The following is a 12411-nucleotide window of genomic DNA, read 5'->3' on the forward strand; positions in this document are numbered from 1 at the left end:
AATGCAACATGCATTTAGAATTGACTACACTCTACAGTAGCATTTAGCTTTTATCAAGTGATAATCTAACATATTAGCATGCTGACATTATCATTTGACTTTAAATGCTACATTAGCTATGACTAAATGCTGCATTAGCATTGAGTTTTTACTAAATGATAATGTAGCATGTTAGCATGCTGACATTAGCATAAAGCTTTGACTAAATGCTAGTGTTTATACAAGACTATAGAAACTTGACATGATGCATGCACTACTAACAGAACACAGGCAGAGGGGGGAATGTTTTTTAGCTAAAACCATGCACACAGCAAAATGCACATCCATCATAACACACACACAGGCTAAGCAAATTATTGTAACTGTAAAACACACAATATTTCACACTGAGCAAGAATGAGTGACTAGCCATACAAGAAAAGGAAAGGCACAGAGAAGATCCAAGACAAGTGAGTTCAAACTAAAGTAGGAAAATAACCCCTGTACTATTCTCAATCCTGTCTCTGATTCATTTTAGGTGACCGGTAAGATGGACGAAAACCAGTTTGTGGCAGTGACCAGCACCAACGCCGCCAAGATCTTCAACCTGTACCCGCGCAAGGGTCGCATTGCTGTCGGTTCAGACGCCGACCTGGTGCTGTGGGACCCAGACGTCACGAAGATTATCTCTGCCAAGAGCCACAACTCGGTACCAACTTCACTCACTTCATAACTGATAATATTTGAATCTTGATGAGAGTTAGGCGCCCGGGTATCTCAGTTGGTAGAGCGGGCGCCCATATAAAAAGGTGCAGAGGCCGCAGGCGGCTCTTTGTTGCAAATTTACAAAAATTGATTTAATTAAAGACTGCTTTGTGCATGGCTGCATTATTAATGTTGAAACAGGAAAGGGTTTTCCTCAAACTGCAAGTTTGAATCACACTATTTAAAAAAATAATCCTTGTGTGTGAAATGAAGGGACCCAAACCATCAATAACGCCCCTGGACCACAAGGTACAAAAGTCTGTGAACAGGGTTGTCCACATACTTTTGTCATAGTGTAAACATGGAAGGTAAGATTAAAAAAAGGTTTTAAAGTAAGCAGCAAGGTAGTGATTTTACATAATACACATATTACTTTCATACAAAAACGCAATTTATTTATCAATACAAAAATGTACTTCTATGTGATGAGGATTAATAATAATAATTCAACTAATGTAAATGATGACAGCCAGAGCAACTGGTTTATTAGTCCACTTATTGTTGTATGGCCGTCTGACTGTTGAACAGTTCAGGGCGTGGGCCTCACACAGCGTCAAGGGACTGATGTCATCCTTAAAATTTGTAGAGAACTGGAACACATCATTTCTGATTGTTAGCGTGTGTGTGTGTGTGTGTGTGTCACGAGACTATTGCTGTGTATGTTCTTGGACTCTGTTGCTTAATCTCGTCATGTTCTTTGATTTCTTTTTATTCCACTTTGTCAAAAAGTGTGTGTGGTGTGTGTGTGTGTGTGTGTGTGTGTGTGTGTGTGTGTGTGTGTGTGTGTGTGTGTGTGTGGTGTGTGTGTGTGTGTGTGTGTGTGTGTGTGTGTGTGTGTGTGTGTGTGTGTGTGTGTGTGTGTGTGTGTGTGGTGTGCGCTCACACACGATAGCTCTGCCTACTGGTGATCTCATTTCAGGTTTTAAGAGTCCACCAGATTGCCATGACCTCAGCTCCAGTAGCTTTTAGGAGAGAGCAGTCATACATCGTCCAAATTCGTCACCCCCACCTCCTTGTCCACACACACCCAAACACCCGAATCACTCAGACTGCCCCGCTTTTTCTTTTTCTTCTTCTTCCTCCTCTGGCCTGAGAACTGAGGCCTCTCTCTGCCACATCCCCTCCCCCCAACGATTAGCTTTGCTCTCTTTTATTAGCATTAGAAGCCAGAGGGAACATTTTCAACTCTGTGCAAGATAAATCAGTTAAGCTCCTTTCACAAGTGCACTTTAATCCATAAACATTCTGGCAATTTTACATGCTGGCATCATGTGTGAACTTAAACTGGGAATTTATCAACATGGATTTGGCAAGTTTCCAGAGAAAAACTGAGTGAGATTTTCATAAATCTGGGAATTAACAGCAGCATTCCCAGATACAGCATGAGGTTATTATCTTTATGATGGTAGGAAATCAGCTGCGGAAGATTGTGTCTCTGCTACTTTTGAAGCTATTTATGGGGGGGGGGATTTGATGTATCTGCATTGGTTGTTTGAGGTACAAGCAGCTGTGGTATGACATCAGTGATGCACAGCTGTCAAACTTCAACCTGCCTTGAATCTAAAAACACCAACTAAAAATCACTGTCACACATGTCATATCTACATCGTTGTGTCATGGATGATGTTGCTATGTGTTCATTGAAGAAGAGAGAGCAACATAATTATGTCATTAACTGAGTGGAAAACTCCAACCAAAAATGCTGCTTGCATTTATCTGATTCTGAAAGTATTTTTATTAGCTTTTGGTGGAACTGGCAGCTACTGACAGCAGGCTTAGAACTGTCACCAATATATACAGTAAATCAGGCAGAAATTGATAAAGTAGAACCGGAATGTGAATCATTTACAGAAGCAGCAATCAATAAACCAAGCTTACTTAGTGAAGTCTTCACAGCCTCTAAGTGCAGTAGAATGGGGCACATCCGAACTTTTGATGCATTTATGTTTCTTGGACATCTGTTACAACACAACAACTGATTTTTGCCTTTAAAATCCAGTGATAGTCATATTAGAGCTGAAGAGCTTTTCCCGACCCCGACTGGGACCCGACAGGTTCGGTCATAATTTCTATAATTTTACACGGGCTCGGGCCGGGCTTGGGCTTGGGCTCCGGGTTGCGCGGTAAGTGAGCGGTCAGGTGATGCATTTCAATTAGAGCGAAAATGGATGCTGAAGAGGTGAAATGGAGGCTGGCCTCTGGCAATTTACGTTTTGGTTGCACCGGCAAAGAAAGCAAAGTTTGAGGTGTGGAGAACTTTTGACCTTGTGCATAATCAGAATAATGAGCCAGTGGGTTAAGTATAAAATACTCATTCGTGACAAAAGGCAAAGGAGCTGTGTGCGTGCGCACATTTGAATAATGTCGGGCTGTAAACGGGTTTGGGCTTTTAAAAAGCTGTCAATCAAAGTGTACTTGTCGGGCTTAGGCTGAATTCTGTCGGGCTCGGGCCTTCTCGGGCCCAACTTTTAAGGTCCGATTACAGCTCTAATTCATATGTCCACAGGGGTCCACAAATCAGTTTACGTAAGCCTCATTTAGGCATTAACATTCTCCCCCATCAGTCCCACCACTGGGACAATGGGGTAGAATGAGAACATTTCTGGCATGCTCTCAAAAATCCAGCTAAGAGAATAAAGTTTTTTTCAACAACAAAAGGAATTTTAAAACCATAATCAGGCAGTCTGTGTCAGAAATCCGAGCTGTTTTGTTTTCTGCTCTGTGTTGTCCTCCTTTTCCAACTCACTGCTGTCATCCAGCAGGGCTGCCACCCACTGTGACTATAAAACATCCATCAGGAAAGCTACATGAATTGTGATGTGTGAACACACTTGACATGAGACATTTTTTCTATGTGAGACATTTGTTTGAACACAAAACTCTGACTCACTTAGGCTGCAGTCCCTCCAAATAAAGGTTCAGTCATTCCATTCATTTGAATGGGGGTAGTTTGCTCAGGCGGCGGGCGGGGGTTGCAGGGGATGCCAGGACAAAAAATCTAGGGGCCATTTGACGAAAAGTTCAACTAACAGAAAATCAACTTTTGATTAAACGCATCGTCGCATCCGAGGGTGGCTAATCGTGTAACCGGCAGTTAGACAAAACACACGGTGATGTTTAACGTGTTGTCACTCAGTTTGGCCTTGTTCACCAGTTTAAAACGCACCGTAATATTAGGCCTCGCATCCTGGTTAGTTATTGAAAGTAAATGTGTTTTTTAAATCTGTTAATACCGACAGACAATCACTCGTAAGATGCATACTAGCAGAATGGCTAAATGCTAACATCATGGGAGACACAAATGCGTCATTTAAGGATCACTTCCACACACAGCCCTGCGCTTATCATTGCAAGTTCTGATTTAGTGTGAATGCAACTTAAAATTACTGCTAATTGATGAGGTTGCGCTGGATTTAGGGTGTTCTCTTATCACCAGTCCAGGGACAGCGGATCTAAAATAGCCTCCAGGCTAATTCTGGCACATTTACTTTTATGTACACTACCGGTCAAAGTTTGGGGTCATTTAGAAATTTCCATTAGTCAGAATAGCTGGTGAGATCACTTGCTTTGTTTTTTTAACCAGGGCAACAGTTCAGATTAAATTATGTGCTTACATAATTGTAAAAGGGTTCTCCAATGTTTTTTGAGTTAGTTTTTTAAAATCAGATTAGTGAACAGAATGTGCCTTTGGTACATTGGATGAATGGTTGCTGATAATGGGCAATGTAGACATTGTATTAAAGGTCAGCACCCACTCAGATCAGCTGGTATTATGTCTATAATGGAGTGGTGTGGAAATTTGTAAGTGACCCCAAGCTTTTGACCGGTAGTGTATTATTAGTGTGCATTGTCCCTGATAACTAAATCTGAAATAAAAATAAATAAGGCCCTAAACTTAAGTGAGTTTACAGCTGGAGACGGCAATCAGAAACAGAAATGTGTACATGAGGTCAGTCCTGGGCAATATATAAATATTATGTTGACATCAGGCTAGAAATTGTCTTAAATGTTGGATAATGTAATATCGTGATATGGCAAGTGTTGTCTTTTCCTGGTTTTAAAGGCTACATTACAGTAAAGTAGTCATTTTCTGAATTTACTAGACGTACTAGCTGTTTTATTATTTTTTACCCACTTTTATTGTCATTGTATCCATATTATTGGTGATTATTTATTAAAACTCTCTATATATTTTGTAAAAGCACCAATAGTCAATCCTACTATTTGCCGGAATATCAACATTGATGTATCTGGCCAAAAATATTGGGATATTTGATTTTCGCCCAGCTCTACCTGAGATAAATAATAAACCCACGTTCATCATGAAATGATATTGACAATTACGTGTATTTGTCTGTGTATGTTTTGGATGTTGGACTTGAAACATTATTGACACACTATTCATACTTAGCCTGCCTTCTCAATTACTCTTATACCATGGCTCTCCTCTACAGACTGTGGAGTACAACATCTTTGAAGGCACAGAGGTGCGCGGCGGGCCTCTGGTGGTGATCAGCCAGGGCAAGATCGTCCTGGAGGAAGGGAACCTCCACGCCACTGAGGGCTCGGGGCGCTACGTGGCCCGCAAACCTTTTCCGGACTACGTCTACAAGAGGATAAAAGCTCGCAGCAGGGTACCATACCGCTCTTTGTCTGCTAGTGTCTGTGTAATCATTTTAGCTGATTTAGATATTGGCAGTACATTAAACCGCCACTTTTCAACTTGGTACCATCTTTGTCTAGTGTAGTTGCTGTTGGAGCAAGGCTCCACAAACCCAGATCTTTTCTGTAATGATTGATTGTTTCGTAGAAAGCTGGAGGGATGACGCAGCGTGTTACAGATGTGTCCAAAACCTGCCTCCCTTTGTTCGTTTTCCCTGCCATGACAATTGTTTCCCTTTTTTTTTTTTTTTAAATGCAGCTGGCTGAGCTGAGGGGTGTGCCCAGAGGACTGTATGACGGCCCGGTCTGCGAGGTGTCTGTGTCAGTCACCCCGAAAACCATGACCCCTGCCTCCTCTGCCAAGACCTCCCCTGCCAAGCAGCCCAACCAGCCCGTCCGTAACCTGCACCAGTCTGGTTTCAGCCTATCTGGTCAGTGCAGACATTAGTCCATAATCATTGGCACTACTTCTTTAGTCTCACTTTGCAAGACCATCCACACTCCAGAGAGTCTGGCTAGTCCACACAGCATTCCGGGCCAGGAGAAAAACCTGCTCTGGTTTATTGGTATTTCTTTAAACCAATCACAATAGTCATGGGTGGCGCTAAGCTCCGCACGGAGCGGCTGGGAGATAGCCTTGAGGAAGGAACTTGTTTTGGTGGAACGTGTAAATTCAAAAGTTATTTTAGTTGTAAAAACTCCGGTTGGACAGATAGTCTAGCCAGCTGTGTGGATTTACCCTGCAGAGATCTGAGGAGCAGTTAACCATAGTCCTCATGAAGCGGCCAAAGTTTAAAATTCCAAATCAAAGAAAGTGGAAGGTAACGGACATAAAAAAAAAAGACAATCCCGGAAGTGGAATGTCTCGGAAATAGACTACTACAATTGGGACTACAGTACTTGATTCTGAAGACACATTAAAAGAATTCTCTGCCCTTTATACACGTAATTAAAAAATCTCATTGAGGCCTATTTAATCTCTCCGCATGCAGTGGGAATGTCTGCTGAACAGGAAACTTTTATTATTGTTGATTATTGGATAATTTGTGAAATCACGTAACAGGTCATCTGAGTAGACAAACACAGTTTTACGCTGATAAACTACAGGTTGCAATTCATGTATTTGTTAAAACACGAGGAAATAACAAACCTCATTTGCCCCCATTTGCATTTGCCTACTTCATAAACAGTCGTGCAAAGCATAAAATCTTCAGCATTGGAGAAGGTGCATGTTTCTACGCTTTAGTGTTGCTTCTCGATGCCATAGACATCCATAAATTGCGCTAAGGTCACCATTCAGCATGTCTTTGATCTGCACGCGGATACATAAAGCGCAGCATTCATGAAATGTGCCCACAGGGCTCGATCACACTTGCATTTCTGAGTGAAATTTGGCAGCAAAGTCAATCCATTTGACCATGAAATGCAATCAGAGTTTAATTTAGGTGAACTTTGCAAGTGGTCAACAATGTGACTTCACAAGTCTGTCAGACACCAAACAAGATGAGGACCACAAAAGCGTCACGTTCAATAGTTTATTAAAGGGTTGGGGGTATGGGAGTTTCAGAGGTACCGGGAAATCAAAAAATCAGCACATGTGTAGATCCCCAGTAGAGAGCAGGAGCTGGATGATCCGAGAAGTCCGGAGCAGGAGAATACGGAAGCAATTGAGCGGATCCGGGATCAGTAGAGGGTCAAAAGGCTTTTCCCAAAACAGGCAGGTAACCGGTACTGGTAGCAGACGATCTGACAAGTGAGGACTGAAAAACAAGGCATTATATACAGGACATGATGAGTGGTGAATGCAGTGCAGCTGGTAGGTAATGAGGGTGAGGCAGAGCAGAGCAGAAACAGGTGAAAGTCATCAAACGCCAATCAGCGTGTTACCAGGCAGAGAAAGGGCTCATGACAAAGTCAAACCGTATCTAACAAAGGATTTTATATATTCATCCAGTACCTGAAGACGAGACTCCAAGATAGCACCCACTCATTCCGATGAAAGCTGTTCACCCCGTGCATACTCCATGTGTCTTACTGTCTCTTCCCCTGCCTGTTTGGTCACAAGACAATACATTGAGATTAGTTCAAAGAAAAAAGAGAAATGCGTTTCGAGGCTCTGGGAAAGTTATTATTAATACAAAGAGTAATTACAAGGGCACTCGGAGAGCCCAGACCTCCGCCAAGGCATGCCCATCTCACAAAGGCTTGATCTATTTTTTAATACCTTTCTGACACTTCACCGGGGTATATGATATTTTAGGGTATTTGTGTAAAAAAGAATGTGTAAAAGATGAGCTGCTGGTGATAGAAGTCATTGTAAAATGTTCATTTTCTATCCCAGTGATTCCCCCTGGAGGTACTTCTGCTGTTGCCAGGGTGTACGCGGACAGATTGTGGAGCAGCCTAATTCATTTATAAATAATGAAATTAAATTGATGATTATTAAAGAAGATATCGGCTATAACACCTGAACACAGAAGTTTAAACAGGTGGCTAAAAGTAGGGCTGGGTACTGAATTCAATACATTTTAGTCACCGCCTCATAAAAAAAAAAATCCCTCGTCATTTAATACCCAATTTAATTTTAAAGGAGTAAATCTCATCAGTCAGTGAGCCAATAAGCATGCAGCATGCTTCTACTAAGATCTAATAATGCTGGCGACTGGCTGTTATACATTTTAGAAACCACGCAGGAAAAACACTACGGTACACAGAGAGTAGGAGCTGAACAGTAAATACAAGGTTTGTGCTGTAATGTCTAATGTTGTAATTTCTTCTTTCTATAAAATTGGTATTGAAAAAAGCATAGTTTATCAAAGTTACGGTATTGGCATTAAATATTTTTGATAACCAGCCCTAGTTATAAATAAATCGTAGAAATAGTTAGCTAAAAGTATTGCAGCTAGTAGTAGTAGTAGTAGTAGTACTAGTAGTAGTAGTAGTAGTAGTAGTTGTCCAGTGGTAGTACAATTGTATTAAAAACATAATATTATCCACTTTTATTTAATGGATAGTGTTTAACATTTGGAACATACATTGAGAATTGAATGATATGAAGAAGTAATATGTCCCTGTTCTACGCATAACATTACATACTTTGTAAGGGGCAGCTGCAGAACATAATAAAAGTAAAAAAAAGAAAAAGTATGCGACTTGGAACTCAACCCAAGTATCAACACGACCTTGAAAAGCCAACGTTCCTTTTGCTCTCACAGGGGCTCAGGTTGACGACAACATTCCTCGCCGGAACACCCAGCGCATCGTGGCGCCGCCGGGCGGCAGGGCCAACATCACCAGCCTGGGTTAGAGCTCCGCCCTCGGCCACCGGGGGGGAGGGACGAAGACCGGAGGACGGCCAACAGGAGCTGAAGGGTGGAGAAACCACGTCACCACACCGGGAGCCGAAACCCTTCGCAGCACCTGACCGGGCCATCCATCTATCGCCGTCTTTCACCTCCTCCTTCGCCGCCTTTCACCTCCCCACTCTCCTCCTCCCAAAACCCCATCCTAGAGGACACAGTTAGAAAAAGAAAAAAAAAAAGGGTCTGCCTCGTATGATAAAAAAAAAAAAAATGAAAACACTCCTTATTTGAGCACTTTTGACTGCATTATTTTTTTTTATACCGTACTTTCTCCCTGCCATGTATCTTTTTGATGTTTGTTTTACTGATGTTTTAATAGAGGGATCAAGTGGGACTAAATTAAATTAACACATTTAAGAGAAGAGGAACATTTTCATGCAGGATGCCTATTGCATTTCCATTCTTCCTTTTCATTTTGGGGAGTAGTTTAAATGGGTACAAAACCAGTATTGTTACCTTCTTTTCTTGCTTTTCTTAAAAGGCCAATGTGTAGGTTGCTTGAAATTGAACTGTGTCACAGTTTATTTTACTGACAAGAATAGAGCACTTCTTTCAAGCTGTCTGGGATTTGCATTGTGTTGCATTTCAACATCACTTTCCAGTGCATCGCCTTCCGTCACACACTGCTGCAATCAATATACAATTGATTATTCGCCATGAGGACGGCCTTAAGGTTTGAAAAATGGAACAACACCGCAATCTTTTATTAAGGTTTTAGACTGGCTCTCGTCTTGTTTTCCCACCTGTGGCTTTGCTAAAGTACATAAGTTGAAAACCATGTTCCATATTTGGCAGCTCCCTTAGAGCTTGATTAGCAGAAGGAGCTTTGGCAGGTAGGAAATGGAGTGTAATGCCTCATCTCTGAGGGATAGGCCATAGTTAAGTGGGAGAGTTGAAGGAAAGATCTAGGGAGGAAAGAGAAAGTTGTACTCACCGTTCAAACTCACCCTTTCCTTGCCTTACTGTCTCTAAATGCCGTCCTATTAGAGAGGTGCGGGGAAGGTGCCATTCACTCTGCAGCTACATATTTTCCGGTTTTGTTTGCGTTCCTGTGATTCATAAAGGTCCATAATGGTTTTCGATTGACAGCTGTTTGTTAACTGATAACCGTCCCATCACCAACCAGTGCATTTACTTACAGAATGTTTCTCCTCCTCCAAATGTGACTGTTTTATACTCATCCAAATCCCTCTTTCTTTTCTACTCCTTATGTGCCTGAACCCACAGAAGTTGTACTGATAGTTTGGTTTGTTCTTGTTTTGTTATTCTTATTGAGGTAAGTGAAGGATGTAAGATAAAAAAAAAGAGGAAGATGTAAAATAGCCAGGATAAACCGATTCAAAGGTGCCAGATTTTGCGCTTTCATAGGGCCTATTCTGCCGGTAGAGCCCCTGTAAAGACGGAAAATGCTCGATTATCTTAAAAATGTTCTAATGTTTTAGAGTTTTTAAACTTGTTGTCAAACTGCTTTTTAGTGTCATTCTGTAACTAGGTGCCTAAGGGCTCAGCACTATTGATTTTACGCTTGAAAGTAGACATGAGATAATGTATTTCTGACTAGTGTGCGGTGTTGATGTGATGGCTGGGACACGCACAGCAGGTTCCTGTACAGCACTCCTTACTGTTGTTGACGTGACATTGCTCCGGGCTGTGCTGAGCACTCATACCTCCTTTTTTTTTCTTTTTTTTGCATGATCTGGTTTTCATTAAGCCAAGCCACTGAGTTCTTGTGTTAGTTGTTATGTCAACGAGGTCTTGGCCACCAAACATCTTTCTGCAGCCTTTTTCTTCCCCATGACTCAACACGGAGCAACAAGCTCCCCCTGACATAAGGACCAGTACTAGTCTATGCTTTAAACTGGTCTTTAATTATTTAGACTAGTCTAATGTAGACCATCGTGCATTCATGTTAACACAGAAGACCTACTTGTTGCTGTAGCAGCACATAAGAGCTAGCGTTAGCTTTAGTTAGCTGTGACATTTAGGCTTATTTAACTGGCCCCTGATTCCCTCACACATACACATAATATATAGATACATACAGACGACATCACCTCTGTATCTGTGATTTCAAACCCCGGTTTTCTGGTCTCCTCTGGTCTAACTGGAAGCATATAGAAGTCTGTCAGCGTATATGTATTTAAAGAATCCAAAAGCAGGGGGGGAATGAAATGTGTCTGAAACATTCAAAGATGAGACAAGATAGAAATGTGAAATGAAAACTCCATCTCCACGGCAACTTGTGCACATCACACAAAGCAGTGGGGAATTTGACCCTGTGTGTCTGACGAGTGTTTCTTCCTTTCACAGTGGCCTTCTGTTGCCTCTTTTCCTTTTTTTTTACCATCCTAATGAACATTGCATTGACACTTGTAGCCCTCTCTTATTATAGACGCACTCTACACTGTATGACTCCCTCCTGTTACTTCAGGTGGGAAAGTATGTGGTAGAAGAGATGGGAGGTGGAATCCTAAACACGAATGCTAATTGGCAGCAAGCGTAGCCCTCGGGAGACCGTTTGCTCCTTGTATTTTAGTATTTTCCATGTCACTCCTTCCTTTCAGTTTGTCTTTATCCGCCTTTCTCTTCCTTTCATTCCCCTCTCACTCTCTCTCTTTCTTTCATTCTTCCCCTCCCTCCCTCTCTGGCTCTTTCGTTGTTTCTGGCTGTTGCCGAGGCGACAGACCTCTCCACTCTCACAGGGTTGTGCTTTTTTGTTTGTCATGGCAACGCTTGTCAGATTGGAGGTTGCTTATAGCAACCCTTACTGACCTGGTGCTATTGGCACACACACACACACACACACATACACACATACACTATTATAATTATTCTGTGACAGCTCTGCACCATTTCTACAAAATCCTGTGCTGCATTGCGTGGAATCCAGAACCCCCTGCTGCTTAAAAAGAGTTATTAGTTGACAGCACATAACAGACTATAGAAGAAACAAACACACATACACACGCATCAAACAGCCGTTGCTGTGATACAGCAACCGTGCCTGAAGAATTGACTTGGACATAAAAAAATCTAAAAAAAAACATCCTCGCCGTGTCCCATGCCTCCTCGATGTACACACACTAAAACACACACTTATACTCCTTTTAATGCTCTTGTCAGCTTGGATGCTTTTTCTATGCCATATTATGCTAATGATATATGAGTGATATGTATGTACGCTACGTGCTGCAAGCTGAGAGGAGCTTCCTTCCGTTCTGAGGTTGTTGATGCTGTTGAACACCTCCTTGCCCCCCCCCCGAACCCTCTGTAAGCCTTTCCCCCTTGTGAAAGTGAAACTGTGTGATGGTATTTGTCTTGGTGGCTGTGGGGTTCCTGGGATGCTTGCTCATTATGGATAAAGTGTCAAATCCCACAGATGGTGATGTAAAAAACAAAACAAGGACTTCAAAGAATAAAAAAAAAAATGAGGGAAAAAAGGAATATAATCTCTGTTTCTTTTGTTTCGGGCTTTTAGTGTGTGTAAGCCATGGAATGTAGACAAAAACACACAGCACACAGACAAAACAGAAGAACATGACAACTACACTTGTAAGAGGATTTGAAGTGAACTGCTTATAGCAAAGAAAACTGTTGAGTCATTCTAAAGGATTACTCTTAGTTTGGTTTTCCTTGATGGTAT

The 12411-nt window shown here is 41.8% G+C and overlaps 1 protein-coding gene across 2 annotated transcripts in view; it reads left to right on the forward strand.

Moving 5' to 3' along the window:
- dpysl2b (dihydropyrimidinase like 2b) overlaps window positions 1-12171 on the forward strand; it is a 45010-nt gene extending 32839 nt beyond the window's left edge. For both annotated transcript variants that reach the window (XM_032538864.1, XM_032538865.1), the window contains exons 11-14: window positions 518-688; window positions 5199-5378; window positions 5666-5837; window positions 8622-12171. In XM_032538864.1, coding sequence (XP_032394755.1) covers window positions 518-688; window positions 5199-5378; window positions 5666-5837; window positions 8622-8713 — 615 coding nt within the window. In that variant the 3' untranslated portion in view covers window positions 8714-12171. The remainder of the gene's footprint in view (window positions 1-517; window positions 689-5198; window positions 5379-5665; window positions 5838-8621) is intronic.
- Window positions 12172-12411: the final 240 nt, after the last annotated feature.

The sequence above is a fragment of the Etheostoma spectabile genome, chromosome 16, assembly GCF_008692095.1.
Source record: "Etheostoma spectabile isolate EspeVRDwgs_2016 chromosome 16, UIUC_Espe_1.0, whole genome shotgun sequence".
NCBI classification, from domain to species: domain Eukaryota; kingdom Metazoa; phylum Chordata; class Actinopteri; order Perciformes; family Percidae; genus Etheostoma; species Etheostoma spectabile.